Below are 24,625 nucleotides of genomic sequence, written 5' to 3'. Positions count from 1 at the left end.
ATAGCGGCCATCTGGAATGGACGGTCTTCAACACCAGAATAGAGTCTCGATGAGAAACTCCCGAATCCCATCACACTGTCAACTTCCGAATAGCCAGAAGGATTATTCCGCCATCAAAAAGTCAGCTAGAAGCATTTTCTCTTATCTAACTACCTGAGGTGAATTGGACGTAAGCAAGTTTGTCACTCTTCGCAAAACCCTGCAAATCGGCAACTTGCAATTGATGGTTATCGGCTGGGACTCTCCTTTCTGGGGAGTTTCACCGTAGTGAGCATAAAAAGGACATCCATTCGTTCATCAACTTGACACATGAGGCCGTACCTATCCAGTTATTCTAGTAATTCGACCGCTGACGTAACACAAATCAGTCATCTTCGGTACCACAACAGGTTCGGCTCACGCGACTGTATTCAACACAGTTCTACAATCAGCTGAAGTCTTCGGTTTCCGATCCAAACCGCACATCCTCAAGTATGCCACAATTGCTCACCACTTTGGTAATATTTTAGAATACTGGTGACTGGATGTTGATCTATCCGCCGAGTTTGGCAATTGTCTTGCAAACGTTTCGTCACCACACATGGAAACACCATCAGTGAGCGCATCAGGGTGCACCTAACCGCACATTGATGATGTCTCCTCGTATTGTGATGGAACGTTTGCAAGTCATTTGGCAAGCTCGGCGAACAGATCAACGGCCACCTGATCAACAACCAATGTTCACCACTTGTTACACTAGTTCGCTCTGGTCACGTAATCCGTCAACTGGGGGCTGTTTGATTAGTTGAACGTTGCATTTATGTTCCATTTTAGCATGTTCGTTTACGTGAGCTTGGGGCTTCTGTTATGCTGTCTGGCAAATAATGGATACTACCTTTTTGACGAGCCGGAATTCTACGAAAACGAAGGCGGTGTGACACTGACCGGAAGTCGATTGAAGCGTCCAGTGTACAACCCGTTCAACACGGCATGGGAACACGTGATGAGAGAAGGACGAAACCGAGGGGCGGGCAGGCGAACCATGCAAGATAGCCAACCAGAATTCGTCGCAGAATCTTAACACGTCTGGCTCTTCGGCAATGGACGCATAATTCTATCAAAACACGTTCAGCATGTTTGTTTGAAACAAAATTTGTCGGAATTTGGCATTTTTCCAGGCAAATCTAGATACTAATACCGACTACGGATTTATATTTATCAAATCATCCTCTAAAGTGAACCATGCATATTGGGCTGGAGGATGACAGTTTATTAAACTCACGAATCACGCGCTTCTCACGGTAAGCACGTGAGTGTGATTGATGCAAAGAGAAAAATATCACGTTTGTAATAATATCGGGAACCACTCATTACTACGGACGAGATGTAGATTGGTTCGCGAAGGAATGTAATAAACAAGATAATCGTTCAGCTGTAGCACCCTTTCAGTGCCTAACTGTCATGCCACCCGAAGGAAGCATAAGGACTGAGATAGTGCCAGATTACCCAAGCCTAGACAGGGGAAGTTGAGACGCAGTCGTGGGGTTCGAACCAAGGATCTTCCGGTCAGTAAATCCGCACTCTAACCACTTGAGCCATCTCGCCCACAAAGTTCGCTCGCGGGCGGACTAACCGAAGAATTCATCCGACCGGAGTCGATTCTTACCATGCACTAATGTACATGGGGCGAAAATGAGGAGGGAAACGTAATTTACGATGCTGTTTCCTTAACACAACCACAGTCTTTGGTGTAACGATATGAGGTAAACTACTACCCTGTGGAAACATCCTCTCTGATATGAAGATCCTTGACCGCACAATAATCGACCCCAAAGAAACCATTCCCTGTCGCAGAATGATCATTTTCCCATGTCCTGTGTTCGACCTCCGTCGTATCGAACTGTCTATGGGATTAAATATCTTTTAGCCAAGTTACAAACTTTACTAGCGAACAGGAAACCTTGACTTCGGCGCATATCATTCAGGTTACCATAGTTTGGGGTCCCTGTCGGGTATTGTCTAATGAGTCAGAACATCATCAGTTTTTTGTGGTGAACTGAAGAACCTTGGGGCAGCCCTATTGTTCCCTATCGATTTCGGACCTGCTAAGGGTAAGCGAACCTTCATTTTCCGTCTTTCGGATGAGGTTCAGAAGCACGGAAGCACTTCGTTTGAGTAGTTGAACCTTAATAAGTAAGATGGCCTTATTTCAACGCCCAGAAATATGCCGTTGGAGCCTGATTCGCTAATCTGTGGTACCTGACTCTGACCCGCTCCGGTGCCTAATGCCGGGAAAAAGGCTGACAGAAGGGAACACAACAGCTCTATTCCAAACAAGCGAGTGCGAGAATATAACGGTCTCAAGCTATTTATTGGACGGACACTGTCTAACTTGGTCCAATGCTGATACACGCGGTCTAGCCTTGATACGAGGCTGCGACGCGCTGCATATTGCGGGAGCGTTGTCTGACCTTGATCAACGCTGACTCGTCCTGTCTGGGTTTGATACAAGGCTGTGACGCGCTGCCTATTGAGGGGGCGTTGCCTGTCTGGTCAACACTCAGCGGAGCTAAGAGTCGCCGTCCAGCGGTTGCTTTCAGGAACCTGGCCTTCCTGACAGAGACTAACCTACAATGGAACTATATGGCTAAACTTCATCTCCAGCTCCATACACCGCAACCATTGCATCACAACTATTCCTGTCTAGACTTGGGAAACATGTCAAAATCCCAATCCTTCTGCTCCCTTTGGGTGTCAGGCACCAAAAGAGTTAGTAGTTTGTTTACCCACAGTGATGCAAATGTAAACTTTTGAATCAAACCAATCAGAATGGAGTGAGGTGGTGACCACATGTATCATACGACGTAACTCTATTCGCTCAAAGAAGACTGTCGCATAACTGGACGTGGAAGACTTCGAAAAGGCCAGTGAGAATAGTTGAAACATCTTTGTAAACAGAAAGCGGGTGCTTTCGTGTATGCACTCAGTACGAACGGATTTGTTCGATTGACTGCTAATTTTAGGGGAGTTTGAGGCTCAATGGGCCTTGGAGACCTCAACTGAATATGAGTGTCACAGCAAGCTCCGAGCCCTTGGGTCGAAATGGACACTTCACGGAACCATAACCCAAAAACGGCACGATAATCGGTTTTATCATCACATCAATTGGTCAATTATTCAGTTGCAACATCGTTTCGGTGCCTAGCTCCTATGCCACCCGAAGGGGGCACGAGGGATGAGATACTGCCAGGTTGTCCAAGCCTATACAGAGGAAGTCGAGAGGCGGAGGTTGGATTCGAACCAGTGAACCTTCCGGTCAGTAAATTCGCGCTGTAACCACTCAGCCATCTCGCTTCTAGTGTAGCAGCTGGAAAAGAAATAAAAAGTTTTCGAGCGGTATTTCATTCCTCAACGGGCAAAACTGACTAGAATTGAGCGAAGCAAATCAACAGAGGCAAGGGAACACACCAGTTGCTACTGACAGCCAGCATTCAACGCACTTTTATGGTTAGTCAAGCTCATGTTTGGGGGTGTGGCTTGTGTGGAGGCTGAGGGATCCACATCTGAATGGATTGTACTCATTTTTATGCTTGAGAAGAGGCCCAACAATTCACGTTTGGAAAGCGGACTAGAGCAACGTTATAGTAACATTGAATGACGCTGATTTTGGGGAAGAATGTACTCAAGCAGTTCACTTAGGGGGGGGGGGGCGCAAATATCCACCGAAAAGACAAACGCCATACTCAACGATTTCAAGTTACAATTCAGCACTTACCTTCACAATTAAAGAAAATCCTGGCCAATCTGTGGGGTTTTCAGTGAGTCCAAAAATCACGCTTCTACTACCTCTAAAAAATACGCACATTGAGAGAACCTGGATACAACGATTTCTGAATGACACTGACAGTCCTCAGGATGAACTAAGGAAGCTCTGAAATCAAACTATTAAGCCGCCACAGAGGAACTTGCTCGAGGTGACCGAAACGTTGAGCAATGAAATTCCCTTCAAAATAGCTGAACTCTTTTTCATACGAGGTCGAGATAGTTCAGTCGTTAAGGCGCACATTTCCTGACCTGAAGGCTCGAATACAACCCCGGTATCCCAGATGCTCTTGTCAGTGACAGTACTCAGCCCCCGTGCTTCCTTCGGGTGGCATGGAAGCTGTGCACTGAAACGATATCATAGGCAGTGCATGAATAAAATAGGTTTCAGCCTCAGTGACCAGGTCATTCTGTTGGTTGTGTGAGGGGATCCGGGAAAGCCGAGTAACATTGTAAAGCTGTTTCATCCTTATTGGGAATCAGCAGCAGCACGAAACCCCAGGGAGTTTGAGATTCACGAAGTTCAGGCTAGTAGCTTGAACACTTAACCGTTTGGCCATGCTCGGGTGGTCTGCAGTGTGACGTCACACATATTAATGATCAGCTGCTCGTGGCCGAACGGTTGTGTTCAAACTACTAGGCTAGAGGTCACGGGTTCCGTGAGATACGCACTGTTGACAATTCCCAAAAATGATGAGACAGCTGTACAGCGTCGCCCGATCGTGCAGCATAGACTGGCTTTACTTACAGGATGAAATCTCCATTAAAAGGGTTGTTCTTTTCTTGCAAGTGACACTCTTGGGTGTACCCGAGACGAAACATCGCGCAGTTCTTGGAAGTACGCTCTCTTGGGGACATCCTTTCAAGCGGGAACACCGTGTCCCATTGCAATGGTCTAGTTTAACCCTACCCCTCTAATCACAAACATTTAGACTTCCAGTCTTGCGTTTTGGGTAGATATTTGTCGCCAACCGATCAGACATTGCTTTACGAAACATCACCAAATTCAGAAACTCCGTCGATGTTAAAAATTGATTTTTGCTTATAATCTGGATCAATACGCCAGTTTCTGTAACAGGCTCTGTTTTCAATGCAATATTATCGATAGGATATTTGGTGTGTGGACGAAATCTCCGGCAATTTAGACTCCAAAATGAAGGAGCGACATGGCAGGTGCAGGACGTAATCCAGTAAAGTTGATGACGGCTTGGAAAACCTGTTTGTAAGGATTTCTTGTGGCCCATCCTAGAAAAGTTCCATCGTGATGAAACCTGTATTGAATATTGGTAAATCTCTTCAGAATACTATGAAACAAGAAAAAAAACTCAGAAGGATAATTTCACTGGATGCGTGAAATTTACTTCTGAGGAGCTAGTCAGTACGTCCGCTGTGCCCTGTCTAGATGAGAGCTAATCACACTACTGATCAACTACTCGTGGCCATTGGACGGAAAGTCCCGGATTCGAAACACCCTAGCGGAGTTTCGTGAGATGCGCACTGCTGATGATTTCCAAAAAGTTTGACTTCACTAACAGGATGAAATCTCCAGTGAACTTATCGGAATGGTTGTATACTGTATGTCATCGTGGTCTGCAAAGTGTCGTGTACGATTGACACTGTACACATCCCGTCTCGGAATGCCCATTCAAACATCGAGGGGGGGGGGGGGCAAGATGGCCCAGTGGTTAGAGCGTGAATGTACTGAACGGAAGGTTCCTGGTTCGAAACGGACCCCTGGCTCTCAACTTCCCATGTTTAGGCTTGGGCAACCTGGCAGTATCCCAGTCCTCGTGCTTCCTTCGTGTGGCACGGCAGCTAGGCACCGAAAGGGTGTTACGGCTGAACGATTACCTGTCGTCTTATGTTCACACGACAGGGAATAGTTAGGCAGTACTTTGTACCTTGTGTTTGATTGACATTCTATGCACACTGGTCCACAACATATTGAGTCTTACTGGGGGTTTCCAGCTGGGTATATCATACCAGGTTTCTCAATGCATAGGGTCCCGCCTAACACAGTCTCCCGGTGTTCCGAGTCAGAGGTTGCGACATGCGTGGTGAAATGTTTAGAATTGAGCTACGATCGATCTGCCAGACCACTACGGCCGTGCATTCGGACTTTTTCACCAAAAAAACTTTGGTTGACCGAGAGTACGACAGAACTCTCAATTTCTAGGTGAAAATGAATGCCTTTGCACTTCACGCAGCCCAATGATCGTCCATCCACCACAGGCCTTCCGGTGGTTGAGAATGTGTGTTGCATTACCCTTTTAGGCTTCGACATTAACGATCCACCAAGTTGAGTCAAGCATTTAGGTTTTCACGTACTATGCTGCAATCTTTTCTCTCCTTCCACCGGCCAAAACTACGTGAAAATAAACCATCATAAACGAGAGATTCAGGTGGGTTGCAGGCGAGTCTCCCACAAAACTAAATTTGTTTGCGAATGAGTATATTTCGCTAAATAAAAGCGATCTTTCAGCTGAAACACTATTCCAGCACCTGACTACCCTGCCACCAGAAGGAAGCACCGCTAAGTTGCCCAAGTCCGGACAGGAAAAATCGAGAGGCCAGGATGGGCTTCGAACAACAGAACTCGAGCCAGTAGGTTCGAGCCTTGACCAGTGAACTATATTTGGTTCACTGGCAGTGATTTGAGTGCTGTACGGCCAGGAGAAGAACGCATAGCAGGGGTTAGTTTGATGCAGAACGAAAACGCCCGTAGGTAGGTAGGGGGCCACAATGGGAGTAGCTGACCTAGCTAAATGAAAGACAACAACATAAACAACGAGCTGAATTTATTCGACGATGTGGCCTAACTGTGCACAATTGCGAAAAGAAATGGGCAACACCTCTGGCTTAAATTCTTGGGTCTTGAAAAGTAGAGGAATGATTGCACAGAGGAATGGTAAAAGTGAGCAGGTGGTGATTAGGCAAGTTCAGCCTGTTCGGCCGACGCTTTGGAGACGGCCAATCGGGCAGCTTCATCCATCGTGAGAGCCGGGGTGAGACCAACACCAGATTTGGACAACAAGTCCGCGGCTACCTCGCTGTTGTTCCCGGCAAGACGAACGACCACCGGAACATGGACACCTAGTCTTTTGAAACCGTTTATCAGTCCTTCAGCTACCAGCTTGCAGTTCACAATCCCGCCAAAGATGTTGATCAGGATCACTTCAACGCGCGGATCACCTGTTAAGAGGGCGCGAAAGTACGGCGAGGAAATGAGAATATTAAAGTCATTACACGAACTGAATAGTCCAACTGTTCATTGGAAAATCTAGTGGTCCCCTTCGGACAAAAAACCCGAGATACTGACGAAGGAGAACTCTCTATATGGGGGGATTCGTTTTTTTTTTCAACACAAACGGGTCTGAAGTGTCGACAAAATTAATCAATAGCGCTGTTCGGAAGTGTTTGCTGCACTACTCAGAATCATTCGCCTAATCTGTGCAAACCAAACTGAGCATGGACGTTCGCGCATGTTGAAAAGTGTTAGCTAAGGTAATAATCTCGATCGGACATTTGAGTCCAAGTTTCTGAGTGATAAGGTGTGTCACGCGTCTTAGACTCAGATTAGAAAGCCCTGAAATAGCGTACGACCCAGTCTTGATAGCCACTACCCCGGGGAGCTGAGTGAATAAAATATGTAAAAAATCGTTCAGCTGCAACATCGTTTCGGTGCCTAGCTGCCATGCCACCCAAAGGGAGCACGAGGGCTGAGATAACGCCAGGTTGCCCGAGCCCAGACAAGGGAAGTCGAGATGCAGAGGTCGGGTTCGAACCAAGGACCTTGCGGTCAGTAAATTCGTGCTCTGAACCATCTTGCCTTGGACTACCTCTTCAAGGAATGTGCGTCACGACATAAAGCGACACACGTCACATTTGAAAAAGGAGTAAAAGAGTCCAACAATCATGAGGGCGACATTATCAACGCGGTGAAAATTGGTTGCTTTCAGCCCTAGTGATGTGGTTCTTCAGCACTACAGAATTCCTGTGATAGTGACACAAGTCGATGAAAAATGTCGCTGCTGACAAAGTGGCTGCTTAAAGGCGAGTTCACGTGCTACACGTTATCGGTTAGAGTACGTTAGGATTCTGGATATAAATTCAATGAACCACGCAGTATTCAAAAGTACGAAAGTGTTCAGAAGGTTTCAACCGTTCGTGGAGTAACTTTGTTTGGATACCGAGACCATTGAGTTGGGGACAAAGGTGGAGTGTGTGATCATCCGAGGTTTATCCACTCGACTTAGGGAGGGGGGGTAGGAACAAGGGACCTGCACTGTTGACGAGACACTCGGGATCCGCACTGCCCTCTTTCGAGAAGCAACACGAATGACCGCACTACTACAGGAGAAGGATCGTTGGATCACCAAAACCATGTGAATACAGAGTGAAATTGTCAACGGATTTGAAAGGATTCACTGATGCATCAACGGACACGGAACCGTTAGTCGCTAAAACGGCATCCTCAGTTTTCGCCACCTACGGGCCTAAACAGACAGCCTTTCGGCTGCATCCCCCATTAAACCGTTACAACTTCGACATCTGTGGTCGCTTGATAACGCCACACGCCGAGTGATTCAGAGGGTCTTGTTGCTGCGTGATTATGCTTCAGCAGGTTGATGCCGAGTTTCACCTGTCACCACTAAATCCTTGTGGTTTCGGTCGACGGCGAATGAAGGCCCATTTGACAAGCTTGTCATGTGGCTTGGCTAGTGCAAATGCAATCCGGCGTGTTGGTGGTGACATTTTGTGCGAGGAAAAGACAAAAACATGGATTCGACGATCCGTGTTAGAGTAGTGTTAATTTAACCGTGTGGTTTATGTCATGGCACATTATTAGAAGCAGAACTAGCCTGACACACTTCGATGGCGAATCTCAGCTATTCTCAAGATCGATGGATCATCAAGAGAGAGAGAGAGAAGGGCAATGATTCTGGCAATTCGAGCCACAAGCGCATGTCACAGCGTGGATCACAATTCTACGAGCGCACTGCTCATCAGCCGCTCGTGATCGAACGGTTAACTGGTCAAACTACTAGCCGAGATTCTGTCATAAAATGCAGAGTTTTTCGCAAAACAATGCCCCGCGTGGTCACACACACACACACACACTTACTTGTAAGCAGTTTGAAGGCATGTTCAACCTGAGTGACCGAGACACCACCACCCAGATCGAGGAAGTTGGCTGGATGGCCGCCGTGATGATAGATCAAGTCCATCGTGGCCATAGCCAATCCGGCTCCATTCACGATGCAACCAATGTTCCCCTTGGGCAGACCGATGTAGGTTAGCCCATGTCGAGCTGCGTCCGCCTCGAGCGCAACGGTGCTGTGAGGTCCGGCTGCAGCAACCTCCACTTCTTCAACCTCGGCTGCCATTTGACACACTTCGGGCTGACGAAAAACTGCGTTCGGATCGAAGCTCAGCTTCGCGTCGAAACAGACTACTTGGCCGTCCGGAGTTTCACCGAATGGATTAACTTCAATCTGACAAGTGACGAGAAAGGTTGGGAGATTCGGGAAACGAGGCCACATCATCACTGGTGAAAAGGTTGGGAAACGAGGCCACATCATCACTGGTGAAACTCAGAATTACAACATACACAGTCGAATCTCTGTGTGGACTTGTTAGAGCTAGGGTTGAAAAGAGTACCGGAATACATGAAGTTCTGATCCTCATGCGCACTTTCTCACATTTCCATCGCTGTGTTACATGTTTCACTTCTGCTGACAAGTTAAGAAACGCTACCGAAACTGGCATTTTGATTACCCCACCTCGGCAGACGGGGCTTCAAGATGTAGAATGGTTGAATGATACAACGATCGGGTAAATCAGAATAGAATGTAATAAAGTCCTACAGTGGCGTAAAAACAAAGCGTTACCAGTAGTTCCCGAACGCCAGACAGTTTCTCCAGGAAACCACACACACACACACACACACAAGATAGAAACAAAGACAAACCTGTAAACAATCCAGTGAAGTGAACATTTTATACAATCTTTGGATTTGTTTTGTGGCCTCCTTCATTTGTTTGGAGCCTGGTTGGAAACCGAGGAATATGGCGGTCTTTTCTGCTTGTTCTTCTGTGAGAGGGAGACGGAAAAGAATATGATAAACGATAATAAAGACAAACTGTGAAATGACTGAGGCGTGAATGCGGAGGGACATGCGGAATGAAGAGAAGATAACAGACTGACATGCAATGAGATGACGCGGTGGTGGCGCAAGTGCGCCAACAGGCAAGTGGGGCAAGCTTCGGGTGCCCATCTCAACAAGGGTGGGTGAATAAAGATCACCTGGAAAATAGTCGACAATGCTCTGACGAAGGGCATATTGAAGATAAACACCTCAAGAGAATCGATCAAGATGACTGAGCCTTGGTGTCTTGAGCGGCCTGGTACTTACATAAAGTAGCTCCTCGGCTAGAAGTTCGATTACCCTCCGGTCACGTGAAGATATCCCTAGAAGAGGCGGTACTGTACTCTACCAGATATGTAAAAATCAGTAAAAACTAGCCAGCGGATAATCAATCCCGCAACTACGATGAACTCAAGCTGTTGAATAAAGTCACTAGAGAAGCGATGTGCAGAAAATCAAGCTAAAATCAAACCGCTTAGCTGTGGCACGTTGGTTTCAACGCAAGGCAAACAGGAGAGTTGAAACGCTGTCTTGACACAGGCAAAACCAATCGATAATGGTAACGGTGATAAAAATGGGCTGTGGTGCACAGACGACATCAGCTTAAATGTGATCATATGGTCAATTTCGAAGTGGTGCTAATGATCTAGAATATCCCTGCGAACCGCAGTTGAACGGCTCCGCGAACCCACATAACCGGTTTCGATTAAACGGTCGTGCGCTGCATGTTCCTAGTCACAGATGATTAGTCACGTGACTGTATCGCTGGTGGGTCCGCCAGTTGCAAACAACAGGAATGAGAAAAAATGGATTAAACGTGGGGACGACATTAAGCCTGTAAAATTACGCAACCGTTTACGTTGAAACGTCATTCTAATCGAACAACAGGAACCTGCCTTTCAGTTAAAACATAACGACAGTCTGTGTACATCAAACCGAAGTGTTCGTTGTAGTTAACAGTCCATTTGACAAGGTGAACTGGTTATGGGATGCTTGATGGAATTCTCGATACCTAAAACGATGGCCAGTTTCCTTCGGTCAAACCAGCCGAAAAAGAGAACTGAGTCATTTTATTCAACGTGGAAATCGCTATCAATGCAAACCCATAGGATCCGCGACTACTATGGTGAGCCTACGAGAAACGGCTAAGTCTCCTGAACCCAGCAGTTGAAAAACATGGGTGATCAAATTAGGGCTAAGTGGTGGTCAAGCATCTGATTCCGAAGATGCCCGTCAGAAAAATCTACTCCCCACGCACAACAGGTGATACACACCACTGAGCTGCAGGTACAAGCTGAGCAACCAGAGGATGAACAGATGAGGACAGTCCTAACGCACTCAGTGTGCTCAACTGATAGTAGGCACTTGTCAAGTGAGGAAGTGACAATCAAATAGGTGAAACCCACCACTCACAAGACGCAACCCTGGCCACACACATTCGGCAAGCTAGGATAACCAATCATCAGTTTGTTCCTTGAAACAGTGGTTACAGGAAATCAGTTCTAACACTGATGTAGGCCTAACACTCCAAGACATTAAAGTGAGCTGTCTGCCTGCATATGCGTGTAGAACAAAATACAATAGCACAATATACTATATGCTATGGTGTAATATAATACACTGTAATATGACAGCATAACAATGTATACTATGCGAAATGAAATGAAGCGATGTATTATAAAACGCAGTATAATAATACATATACTATAATTTAATGCATAAAATTAATACAACACAACACAATATTGGGTAATACGACATATAATATATTGTAGAGTAATAATACCCATATCATCATAGGATCATAGAATAGGTTAGAATCTTTATTAATACTATATAATAAATACATATAGTTATATACAATACATAATATGCACAAATCGTTAGGCTGTAGCACCCTTTCGCTACCTAGCTGCCATGCCACCACAAGGAAGTATAAGGGGTGGGATACCGCCGGGTTGCCCAAGCCTAGACAGGGGAAGTCGAGAGGCAGAGGTTGGGCTTGAACCACGCAAGTTCCGGTCAGTGAATTCGTGCTCTGGCCACTTGGTCCATCTTGTTCACCTTTCTGGAGCATTTGTTAAAAATCGTTTCGATACTTAACTGCCATGTTACCGGAAGGAAGCACGAGTGCTTGGATGGCTTAAGCCTAGACAGGGGAAGTCGAGACGCAGAGGTTGGGTTTGAACCACGGTCCTTCCGGTCACTAAATTCACGCTCTAACCACTTGGTCCATCTCGCCCCACGCTATATATAAGCAAAATAGGGTCCCAATAAAAAAGTAGACCGGACCATGAAATTATGAATTTGATCTGTGGCACGATGGCGATAGGACGGTCGGTGATGCTCCAGGGGCCGGTACCAGTGTTTGGAGCTGGGCTACCCATCACACATTGTACTTGTTGGGGATATCAGTATCCCCAAAAACCGTTTAATTTCCGAGCCAAATTTCCAAGTCATTGCCAATCTTATTTTCTGAAAATTTGAACTTTTAAATTTCGCGCCTTTTCCGCCATGTTGCGCTTCAATCCAGAAAGACCGCGTTTCTTTCCTATTGGTTAGTTGGACTTTGTGTGTGCTAACGAATTTATTGGTTGCTCAAAGTATATATATTCGACAGTGTTCCCACCGTAATTCGTCTTTGGATGAGGCAATGAAAGTCCTTCTCTGAAGGTCCGGTCTTCTTTTCTCTGCGCTAAACTGATGAGTGGTTCAAACCATGTATGATGGTCATCGTGATACCAACGCGGTCCGTGGCAATGTACTTGAATTTGTACGACAGTGAGTGACACCGGCATTCCACATCGGTGTGGTTGGTAAAGATGATGAGAAACATGACACTAACTAACGTCCGTGAAACGCATGGTCTAAACCTGGGGTGGGTAATGACTGAAAGAGCACTTTCTAATTGACTATGTACAGTGGAAACAAGCTGCAGGTGAGTATAATGCATTCCCAGCTTAGAAGTGGAAACGAAGGAGGCAAGCGCATACGGTTGGGGTAACGTCTGGTCCGGTCATACATGCAATAAATGTGTGAGTTGAAAAACGGAAAAAACTAACCACCATCTGTTCGAGTACTAATCATCACAGATGATCAGTGTGACCAAAGCTGAAAGACAACGGTGCAGAGCCATTTTGTTCAACCATATCTCAGTGGACAGTCTACGACCTGGTAACGAAGTATGAAAACATTACAGAATGAACTCAGTCTGGTCGACAAGGGCCACCTTCCTGGATGCTGACCCCAGGATTCACCTCATCGATAGCTGATGGTCCTGGCAGAAATCGGTCAATCACGCAGCCAGTAGTGCTCGTGTATTAAGGCGAACTCTCGCGTAGACTCCTAACTTATCGTTCTTTCAAATGACTGGACTGAATTAGTACGAACTAATTGATTATGCCATCACCTACACTACTTGCTACATCTCCCTCACTACCCCATTTGTCCGTATTCGAAACTGTTGCACCTGCAACCAAAGTGGCACATGATTTGTGGCTGATAAACTGACCACGGTACCTATGAAAACTAAATGAAAATCACATGAACTTCGCCAGCTGGGACGATAATCAAAATGCAACAAAATTACTTTAGAGCCGGAAAATAGCATCGGAAGGATAACAGCCAGGATGATGTGCTCTAGTCGTAGCTAGTTTGACAGAATACTCAAATCGAGGATGGGGAGCACTTGCGCCAATGTGTTGGTCTCTTATACAACCGCACCCAGGGTGGGTGCGCACGCGATCAAGGTACTTGAGCGAAGTGTATTACGGCAAAAAAAACAAGGTTACGGTGTTTTCGAAAAAAGTTTGGTGATAATCGGTAGATTTATTGCTGGGCAACGTTTCGCTTTTGATACAAAAGCTTCGTCAGGCCAAGTGACGAGGTTGGTCGAGATTTAAGGCGGAAGGAGAACCAATCAGCTAAGTCAAGCCAAATCTCTGTTGGGTGTCGGCCGAGGGATTTTTGTGTTAGATTGGTTGAACAAGTGTTGGGTCGATGGGGAAACCTGCACGTGTTTGGGTCCAGCCTAGGTTACGGTGCTTTGGAATTGCAACAAACCTCCATCCAACGTTTCACAAGCGAGACTTCTGTGAATACAGTCCCAGACGGACACGTAATAATGTCTTGGTGCGAAATGAAGGGGAATATCAAGCTGCACCATGTCGTTCAACTTAATTGCCAACTCATTGAGTGACGAACGTTCACAATCAAAATTGTCCTGCAGTACGACTTCTCTTTAAGGACTTGGTAATCTTGATTAGCCAAGGCTTTCAAGAAAGCCATTTATTCAAACTCGGTAGCTTCACGCTACAGTCTTTGTGAACTCCATCTTCCTTATTCAAATTGTAACCTGATTCGCCGAAGCGAATTCGGTGCCACCATTCTTATGCACCGGAAAGCGCTGATCAATTCTGCAGTGGGTTGATCCAACCCACGTAGATCCACGTCATATCTTCCTCAGGTAATCCGTAAGAAGCTGAGCTGATGCAGTCTGATTAGTCGACAAAAGTCCTCCAAATGCCGCAAACGCACCACATAAAGATAATCGTTCAGCTGTAACACCCGTTCGGTGCCTAACTGCCATGACACCCGAAGGAAGCATGAGGGATGAGATACTGCCAGGTTGCCCAAGCCTAGACAGGAGAAGTCAAGATACACAGGTCGGGTTCGAACCACGGACATTTCGGTCAGTAAATCCGCACTCTAACCATCTCTCCCCAGGTATATCCTGGATTCTGTTAGCTAGGCACTACTAGGTTCGATCCAGGTAGGTATAATTCGCGCATTACGACCAAGCTCATTCCTCATTTGAACACAAATTTAGACAAGTGTTGGATCCACCGTTCATTTGCGAATCAAGCGGGCGTAAAAACTCCCCTGCATTAAGGATTTTCCCAATGGCTTGTTCTTCACACCACTCGATTAGATGAAGGTTTCCACGGCTTTTACTTAAATCCACACACATCCACAAAGATTAGGGGCCGTCTGAGGAGCGACTGGGGAGACGACTAAGCACGAGTTAGGTCCTTAGGAAAATATGACGTAGCTGAAGCAGCCATTCTTGGAACAAAGCACAAGAGGAACAAATCAGACTGACATAGAGAAAAACCGCCCGGCCCTCGGATACGAGCGATATTTTCCAAGGCCCATAAACAAGTCTAGGTGGTGCGGACAGATGGGTACTCCGGGCTTTGTAGTCTGGGACTTGTCCACGGATGACAACGCACGGTACTGTATAGTCAAATTGTTCAAACCAGCGGGAAAAAGGACGGCTCATGGACAACTAGGGCTAAATGGAAACTCTGTCCCATATTGAGAGTTTTCCTCTACGGGGTCTTGAGATTACTGTTAACCATCTGTTTCAGCTATCTCTAATTCTGAATAATACACTCCTCCACGCCAAAAATTCACCATGCACTCTTTAGGTGCCAGCTACCATGCTATCCGAAGGAAGTACGAGGACTGAGATACTACCAGGTCGAGATGCCTGGGTTGGATTCGAACCACGGACCTACCGGCTGGTAAGTTCACGCGTTAGCCACTGGGCTTCCTCGAGCTCAACGTACTAATACTTGGCCTGGTGGACCGTGTGTTCTGCAGCGTCAGCACAGTAAATTAAGGACGATTATAAGAAACACGTATCAGTCGTCGTACGCATGAAAAAATTCGCAAGTATACAAGGCGAATGTTTACCGGAAGCCCCGTAATCCGGAAACATCTAAACTCAAAGCAACAAGACCTGAGTGTAGTCCAAGAAAGACCGGTAATAAATCCGAACAACCTGCATGAAAATCTGTGAGTGTAGAACAGCAGTCCTGATGTAACTATCTCCCATATATCGCAGAAAATTCAACTTTGGAAATCTGTCACAGCAGATTAAAACTATTCATAAGCTTAAGGGCTGTTCCGAAATTCAAAACAAGACGGGGACAAGGCCTGAACAACTATAGCGCATTGTAGATTGTGCTCAAAAGAAAGAAAATCGATAAACAGTGAGCAAACCTGTCACTCCGTTGACCACATCGATCGGCTCACGCATGATCGCTTCCGGACATTCTTCGGCCAGTTGTTCAATCTCCATACCGCCTTGTTTACTGGCAACTATGATAGGACGTCCCGCTTCACGATCCATTAGAATTGCTAGGTAGGTCTCTCGTTCAATATCCAGCGCTTCAGCCACCATGACCTATAGTGAAGTAGCACACAGGATTGACCAGTAAAAGCTGCAATAATATAAGACCGTATGCGAAATAAACGGGGCCTCCAGGCCCACCTCAGACACGGGGAGATAGTCTACGGAGCATATATGTGGAAACAAGATAGAGAATTGAGGTAACTGACAAGTTCGCTGACAAGAAAATCAGGGACAAGATGGGAAGTAAATATATGGTGGTTTGAATCCGACCACCGCCTCTCGACTTCCCCTGTCTAAACTTGGGCAGCCTGGCAGTATCGCAGCCCTCGTGCTTCCTTCGGGTAGCATGGCAGCTAGGCACTGGAAGGGTGTTACAGCTGAGCGATTAGTTTACGTTTCATATGACTTTCGGATGCTGCGGGCAAATAGTAAGTGCCGTTAAAGAAGGTTCAGAGTGAAAAGCCTATGAACTACAAGGGCTTGACGCAGGTTGCTGCATCCCTTTCGTTAAAAATCTGACTATGCGTGAATATTTACTACCGGTTATGCTATGACACCGTTCCAGTGCATACTGCAGTGTGACTCGGGGAGCTGAGATTCTACCAGGTTGCCTTAGTCTAAAGAGGTGTAAAAGGAGACAAGGTTAGCCTTGAACCAAGGTTACACCGGTCAGTAGTTTCGTGTCTTGACCACTGGTCTATCACAGGATTGTGGACAGTCAAATGATTGTTTTTAATTTCCAAGATCCTTACGGAGGATCAGATAAATACGAAGTCGTGGAATTATAAAGTATGGCTGACGACTGCTACGTAGCAGCGGTCGGCTCTGGAATGGTGACCCACTACGGGTTTGTGGAACACAACAGATGGATATATTGGAATTCTCTCGCCCGACGTTAAATTTCCCGGTTGCCATTGTGTAACTCGTGGTTTCGCAACCGCATGCATACAGACGCCTTAAAACCTTGGTGTTCATTGGCTCTAAGAGCCCTTTGGAAGCAGTGTGACAGACGAGATGAACGCACGAATGTCAAAGACTATAACTGCGTTTGCCAGTTGGCGTTACTTGCGGCATCAAAAATGCCTACCGCTAAGGCTCAAAGGACGTCTACAGTGTGTCCTGTCTTGTACGGCTGCGAGCCTTGGACACTTTGAGCGAGGAGCCAAGGCAGCTTCAAACACTGGAAGCCTGGTGCCTCAGAAATATGACCATCAGCGGCTGGAACAAGTGAATCCGCAGTGAGATGACAAGGGAGCAAGAGGTACTTCACTTAAAGAATACATCTACGATTGTGAGTTAGGGTGGTCTGGTTGTCTGTTACCCATGATGAGTACAGCATTGCTTTAAGTGCCTACTTTGTGTGGCGAGAACCTATTGAAAGAATACACCTACGACTGTGAGTTAGGGTGGTCCGGTTGTCTGTCACCCATGATGAGAACAGCGTTGCTTTTCGTGCCTACTTTGTGTGGCGAGAACCTATTGGACAGAATTCGACATCGCAGAAGGGAATGAAGAAAGCTACGAAAAGTTTGGGCACTGCTGGTGTTGTTCACCTTCCCGAATGGAGTCCGAGTAAGCCTTAGCTCCAGACACTAGACGAGATGGCGGCTAATCGACGTCGGTGTGTCTCATGCCGTTGGATGTTTGCGGTAGGCTAGCGCTAGGTTCTACACCATGTCCCACTTTGTATTTCCATTAAAACGATCCAGCTTTGGTACCCTTTCGGAGCTGAGCTGCTACGCCAGGCGAAGGAAACACGAGGGTCGAGATACTGACAGGTTGCCCAATCCTAGACGGGAGCAGTCGAGATCCAGCGGTGGGGTTCGAAGCACCGACCTTCCGGTCCGCGCCTTAGCTACTAAGCCATCTCGTGCTCTTTCCATTATGAGGCATTATTCAAATTAACAAACACGGTTGTGTGGCAGTGAGGCACCGGTGCTCCCCTCCAGTGCTGCTGCGAGTGATGGCGATGATGACAGTAAATTTTACTCATAATATCAACACGAAGTAGCCACCAGTCTCAACGGTGAGCACGATGTAGTTAGTTCAAACAGCCAGTAGACATACAGCCAAATCCTGGCATTCCGAACAGTCTCCCCAACCACTGCTACAATCTGTTAAACGAAGCGAAGTCAAACGTAGCAGCAACAACTCATCGGGCGAGGGAAGATTTCCAGGTTAAAACCAAATAATCAATGAAACGGTCACTTGGTTATTACCACGGTAAAATGATATCGCCACGTGAAATCTCTAGAACGCATAAAATGAACCAAGAACTTTTGATTAGTAGAGTACCACTAATAACCAGATAAACCGTGTTTGTATCAAGTAGTAGAATGACAAGTGAGCTACACGGGCACAACCTGTGACCCATCTCAGTCAGACGTCTTGTAATAGACACATTCGAAGTTGATATTAGCTCTGACTCGTGTGATACACTGCTTTGTTCACTCCGATAAATGCTCATATGTATTCGTGACCGCAATGCAGACGAACCAGTAAATAATGTGACACAGAGTAGGTCTGAGTCAAACATTTGTTTTGCAAACCGAACATGTGGACCAGTGCGCTGGTGTGCACATCCACTTGAGTCTGTTAAAAGCACCATCCGGCGGATAACGGAGACGCAGTGCTACCCTCTCTCTCTCTAGAGGCTATAGTACTTCTGAAAGCTGACACAACTCTAATTTGACAAAACAGAAGGCAGTATGGTTCCACGCTAAACCTGTAGATGAACTTCGATGATGCAAGAGACTATTTTCAGTTGTTTGTATAACACAGGATAACAGTTAAAATAAGGAACAAAGTACGTGATGTTTGGGACGCCATCAGATCTTCGACCACTGTTGTCCCAGCACCATAGCTTATGTAAATTGGAGTCGGCGAATCTGTGACGAGGTATTCAGGAAGCGGGTGTACGGTTGCGCAACGTGAATTTAACCGTGGAATGTGTCCAACACAAGAAGCTGCACTGTTCAGGTCACATAATACACATGGCGAGTCATTGTTTCCGTAGCTAATACAGAAAGGTGGTCAACCTTTGATCTGACAGAGAGATGTGTCTAAATACTGGTGAAAGGAAGAAGGATTTCACTGCAGAGTTGTTTATTAGAAAACACCAACTGAACAGTTACACACTATTGGACAGAGAAGCGAAACTCTCATATGCATCTTGTTTACAAAAACTGAATATCCATGCTCTCCTTGAACGCGTCTTCCTGAACTTTCCCGGATTTCTATTGACTGTTACTCGAACGCAAGCAAATGCTACAAAGCGACTCCACAAATTCAGTAACAGATCTCACTTTTCAAGAGACGCGAAGCGGATTTACGGGAAAACATACTACTCGTATGCCCCATCAGTAGTATTCACCGTTACATTGGTAGCTCGGATGAGCTTATTGGTTGCCCAGCTTGGCAGTCGACTTGAAAACGTCTCGTCAGCATATGCAGAGGCATCATCAGTGAGCACCTTCGCCTTCAATGAATGGCTAACCGGTTACTGAACTAACTGAACATGTCACTACCTCCAATGCTTGGCTGTATACCCCACACACTCCCACTTCCACTGATAGAAACTGCAGCGGCTGCAACCAATGTGCGTTGGGGTACACGGTCTATAGCTGATAATCGTCCAGCTGTAGCACCCTTTTGGCGCCCAACCGCCATGCCACCAGAAGGAAGCACAAGGGCTGGGCTATTGCCAGGTTGCCCAAGCCTAGATAAAGGAAGTCGAGAGGCAGAGTGCGGGTTTGAACCACGGACCTTCCTGTCAGTAAATTCGCGCTTTAACCACTGAGTCATCTCGCCCCGCTTTTATACCAACCTTGTTCTTCTCGAACACCGCATTGTGTACCAGTACCGAAACTAATTTGCAAATGAGTTTTACAAATGAGTGTACTAATGAACCGGTCAAACTCAGTCACGATCTCCTTCTGTAGGAAATCCGGATACCCACAATTAGGACTGATGCCGAATACCACGCTGCAGAGTCATCTAAAGAGCTCAGAACTGAGAGAGGAAGGGGCTAACCATGTGCCGCCGAGAATCGTCAGTGTGTAGCAGCAGTATACAGTCGCGCTGACACGAAGTACATTAAGCCTAAGTAAACACATCTGAACTTCTTGTCAGAGTGAAACGGTATTAGCAGAATCGGTCGGTTTTCGTGGGAACCTTAACTAATACAACTAGAATTCAAGACGGATGAGCTTGAAGTAAGGATCTAGCGGAAATGTAATGACATTCTATCTACTGAGATGGGCCGTCACGAAGAGACTGGATCTTACCGTGGTGTGGCGGTTTGTGCACCTCGGAGAACCATGTTTTCGTGGGAACCTTAACTAATACAACTAGAATTCAAGACGGATGAGCTTGAAGTAAGGATCTAGCGGAAATGTAATGACATTCTATCTACTGAGATGGGCTGTCACGAAGAGACTGGATCTTACCGTGGTGTGGCGGTTTGTGCACCTCGGAGACCCATTGAGCTATACTGGGGGTTGTCCGCGCGACACTCGCAGAGTATCTCATACCAGGTTGGTCAATGGTTAGAGGTCTGACAAACACAGTCTCCTGGCCCTCCAGGTTGGGGGTTGGAACATGTATGGCGACTTGTTCCGTAGAAAAGGTAATGCATTTGCATTTCCCCTCCAAACACCGCTGCCTTGCGGTTAGGCTTTTGAGCCAAAGGCTTTGGTTGAGGACCCTAATCGTCCTCCTGTCTAGGTGTGCGCGCTCTGGCAGTATCCCAGCTTTCGTACAACCATGACCTACACAACTACTGAGATGGGACCTGCACTATTCCGGTTAAGGTTTCCAGCCACGTGAAGGTAGAATCACGTAATGGACTGTTGTGAACAGGCAAGCGCATGGTAGAATTTGCTGGAAAAGGGCACACTGCATCGCGAAGCGGTGGCACTGAAGCGACAAGAAACGGGAGCTCACCATACAGCGAAAAAAACTTAAGCTAGGGAGTGCGGCGATAGCCTGTTCACTGTGAACCTCTCAGCAAAATGATTGAATGGGAAGCACTGCTTCCTTCCGTAGGTTGTGAATGAACCTAAGTGTTACCTGTCCCGGACACCACAATCCGGTCAGCTTTATGATCCGAAAATCCAGACTTGTTACCTGGTATTTGCTTGCCCACCATTTTGTTGCCAATTAGCTGCAATCAGCAAAAACCTGCTATGCTACGAAACCAATGCGACCAAACGTTTGAAGAGGTTTTGGGTTCCAGGATTGAGGGAGGAGAACTAGATACAGTTTAGCGGTTAAGGCGCACGCTTATTGACCGGGAGGTTCGTGGTTCGAATACAAATTCTGCGTCTCAACTAACCCTATGTAGGCTTGAAAAACTTGGCGCTACTTCAGCCCTCGTGGTTCCTTCGCGCGGCATTGCAGCTAGGCACAGCGTTACAGCTGAAAAAAACTAAGTTCTGGAAACACAAAGGAAGATTGCTCTTACAGCTGCTCTATACACATGACCCCTTGGCTCCAGCCTTTATGACGTAAATAAGATAGGTTCTCAGATGCTGCTCGTCCCCTGACGAGGTGTAAATATTGAAGTCACCGACCACATTAAGAGCATGCATGCAAGAATAGCCAAGAATCCTGAAGACTTCGTATTTTCAAGGTCTAGGACGTATACCACAACAGGAGACCACTTTAACATCTGAACAGAGCAAACTGCGTGGACCGACGATCGTCTGCGTGGCCAAGCTCAGTAGCTATTTTCTGAGTTTTATTTTAACGGCGCGATTACAGTCATTTGAAGTGTACATTCCACTATGCCGATGATAAAATTTAACAAACAATGTGGAACTGATGAGCTCAGGCTATGGTTAATGTTTTGACGGTCTATTGTAAGCCAATACACGATCGGAAATGTGACCAGAAAATGTGTGAATTATATTTGGGAAAATTCGAAGTAACTCTATTTTTGAAGTCGAGCGAAACCGCTTAACTGCTTGGTGTAATGCAAAGATGTGATCAGTATACCATCTTCCTGAACGAGGTCCCGATTGATTCTCTCAGATACGTGACTCGCGTGCCGAGATTGGGCGTCACAGTAGCAGTTGGGCTAACATCCATGTAAGTCTCATACACCTACGGTTCTTAGGGGTACCTTGAGTACCTTTTTGAATAATCATTTTTTGTTCATATTCATGGTTGTGTGGGCTGGAATACTGCTAAACAGGAAGACGATTAAGGCCCCCAACGAAAGCCTTTGGTTCAAAAGCCTGACTGCAAGGCAGCAGGTGGTTGTCGGCGTACTATCAGAGTAGTATGATTTCTTTAAGGAACAAGTCGTCATGACGACCCAAAAGACCAGGAGACTGTGCTTGTTAGACCTCTATCCACCGGCCAGTCTGATATGATAAAGTTTGTGGATGTCAAAGTGAAACCCCGAAGTACAGCTCAGCGGGTCAAAGAAGTATACAAACTGCGACTGGATCCAGTCGCTGTTCAACGGATCAGCCATCCTGATGTTTGCGAACGACAAGATATGTCAACCAATACAAACAAGACTTTGCCCTGCTTCAGTCCGATAGGGAGAGGACACATGGCTCTAAAAACTCTCCAATTCAACGAATACAGTTGTCGTGTGCTATTCATCTGGCATGGTGAATACTCCAATATGTCGTGTTCCATAGGGCTTTAAGGGTGAAACGCCTAACAGTCAGTATCCGTAATGACCTTGGATATTCGAACAACTTTACGCACGCTTCCAGGATTACACAACTACTACTTCGCAACCTCTTTGCCCCCTAATAGGGCGACGTTCTGGATGATTCTGTCAACTTCCGTACGACCACATCTTGAGTGGGTCGTGCAAGCATGGAATCCGTAGTACCACAAGAACAAGCAACTACTACGACAACCAGCGGAGGGACGAAAAAGGAATGAGGCCGGCGCATTTACGAATGTAAGCCCAATGGTTCTGGATCTACATCCCACACAACATGGCTAGAGGTGTGGAGATCAGAAGAGCAGACGCAAAGTGGGCATGAGGACTTCTTAACGCACGGTTGGCATCCCTAAAGCTGGAAGCTGGGTAAGGATTAATTAGGGTGACAAGGAGTGTTAGATAACAATAAAGACGTCGAAAATTGCTGTGCGCTCTGCTGCATGCAAAAAATGGGGCGATCCGGACGGCCTATGCGGCATGGATGCACTTCCGTGTCATGGGGACGAAACCCAGACAGGTTGACTATGAGACCCATCCGAAAACCTGGCCACAGTGCCGAGACGTAAGAGGATGCCAATCGAAATTCCGATGGGCAAACTACCATTCCTGTTTAAAGCTCTAAACTGAAGGACTAGAACACTATTTTTAGACCACCATCAGTTGATAAATCTGGCTGGGAGCGTGGAAGCGGCATAGGTAGCCCCAGTGGAACCCGATGTGTTATCGCAGCATGCTGGCTGTTGCACAACACTCTAGAAAAGTGGCAAATGAACCTACCGTCCGACAGTTACAGAACGCCCCGAAAATTGTTTTTGTACAGAATTTAAGGAATTTAGTAGTCCTATGGTGCCGCCTAGGGAGAGATCTCAGACCAGGGGATGTAATGAAAAATGAATGGGGCGTGCTAAACTCACGTTGTTCACTAGTACACCATTTTCTGGAGTTTGTTTGGTTTTCAGATAGTTACCAAGCATCTTTTTGGAAATATCTGCCATCACATCGGGGTCTTTGGTGAGGTGAACCCCGCCCTTGAATCCATCAACGAAAACACCCTTGCCTCGACCGCCAGCTAATATTTGAGCCTTGATGACGAACTCTCGAACCTAGCAATTTTTCTGAATAACAGAAGTGTGCTTACATGGAAGTTCTTACGGATGTTCTCGATATCACTAGGTTTCCGGACCATCATGAAGCGTTGAACGTTAACGTCATAGTCTGACATCAGCTTTTTGCACTGATACTCCTGCAGGTTTAAAAACCTCCGTGATACTTTAACGAGCCCATTCACCCGGGAGCGGAAACATCCTGCATGGGTGCTCAACATGTTGATGCCCGTGAAGCCAGCAACGGACGGGATCAAGGGGAGCGAAAATCCTGGACTTCTGATTGGTTGAACCGGTCCACTGGACGTCCTAGGTACCGTACGCTGAATATGCACAACAGTCGTGTGATTGAGGAAGAAGTCAAACCCTTCAGACTCGGATACTATCAGTAGTACCTTCAAACTGGCCAAACGAAAGTTATTAGGTACCGTACGCTGAATATGCACAACAGCGATGTGATTGAAGAAGAAGTCAAACCCTTCAGGCTCGGATACTACCAGTAGTACCTTCAAACTGGCCAAACAGGTGAAAGTTATGGCCCACTGATCATGTGAAAGCAAGCCGAAGCAACCGGCCGCGACTCCGGACTGAAGTTTCTGGTCGACCACCGTAGACCTTTCGACCATCGAAGGCAGCGATTCACGGAAGGGGGAGTGCTTCACGTTGCCGCAGCACTCAAAGTACGCAGACCCCCCAGCTTATCTCCTCGGCAGACGAGAATATCGCAACAGTAAACTCCACACTCT

General features: G+C 46.5%; 1 protein-coding gene across 1 annotated transcript in view; it reads right to left on the bottom strand.

Moving 5' to 3' along the window:
- The window catches only part of T265_13783 (hypothetical protein), a gene marked incomplete at both ends in the record, with an annotated part of 40,464 nt that extends 16,079 nt beyond the window's left edge, over positions 1-24,385 (bottom strand). The window contains 6 exons of the mRNA XM_009170504.1: positions 6,759-6,993; positions 8,927-9,296; positions 9,773-9,894; positions 15,956-16,139; positions 23,691-23,879; positions 23,915-24,385. Of these exons, the coding sequence (XP_009168768.1) occupies positions 6,759-6,993; positions 8,927-9,296; positions 9,773-9,894; positions 15,956-16,139; positions 23,691-23,879; positions 23,915-24,385 (1,571 nt within the window). The remainder of the gene's footprint in view (positions 1-6,758; positions 6,994-8,926; positions 9,297-9,772; positions 9,895-15,955; positions 16,140-23,690; positions 23,880-23,914) is intronic.
- Between the last annotated feature and the right edge of the window lie 240 nt (positions 24,386-24,625).

This window comes from Opisthorchis viverrini, assembly GCF_000715545.1.
Source record: "Opisthorchis viverrini unplaced genomic scaffold opera_v5_105, whole genome shotgun sequence".
In the NCBI taxonomy this organism is placed as follows: Eukaryota; Metazoa; Platyhelminthes; class Trematoda; order Opisthorchiida; family Opisthorchiidae; genus Opisthorchis; species Opisthorchis viverrini.
This window is presented reverse-complemented; position numbering and strand designations above follow the sequence as displayed.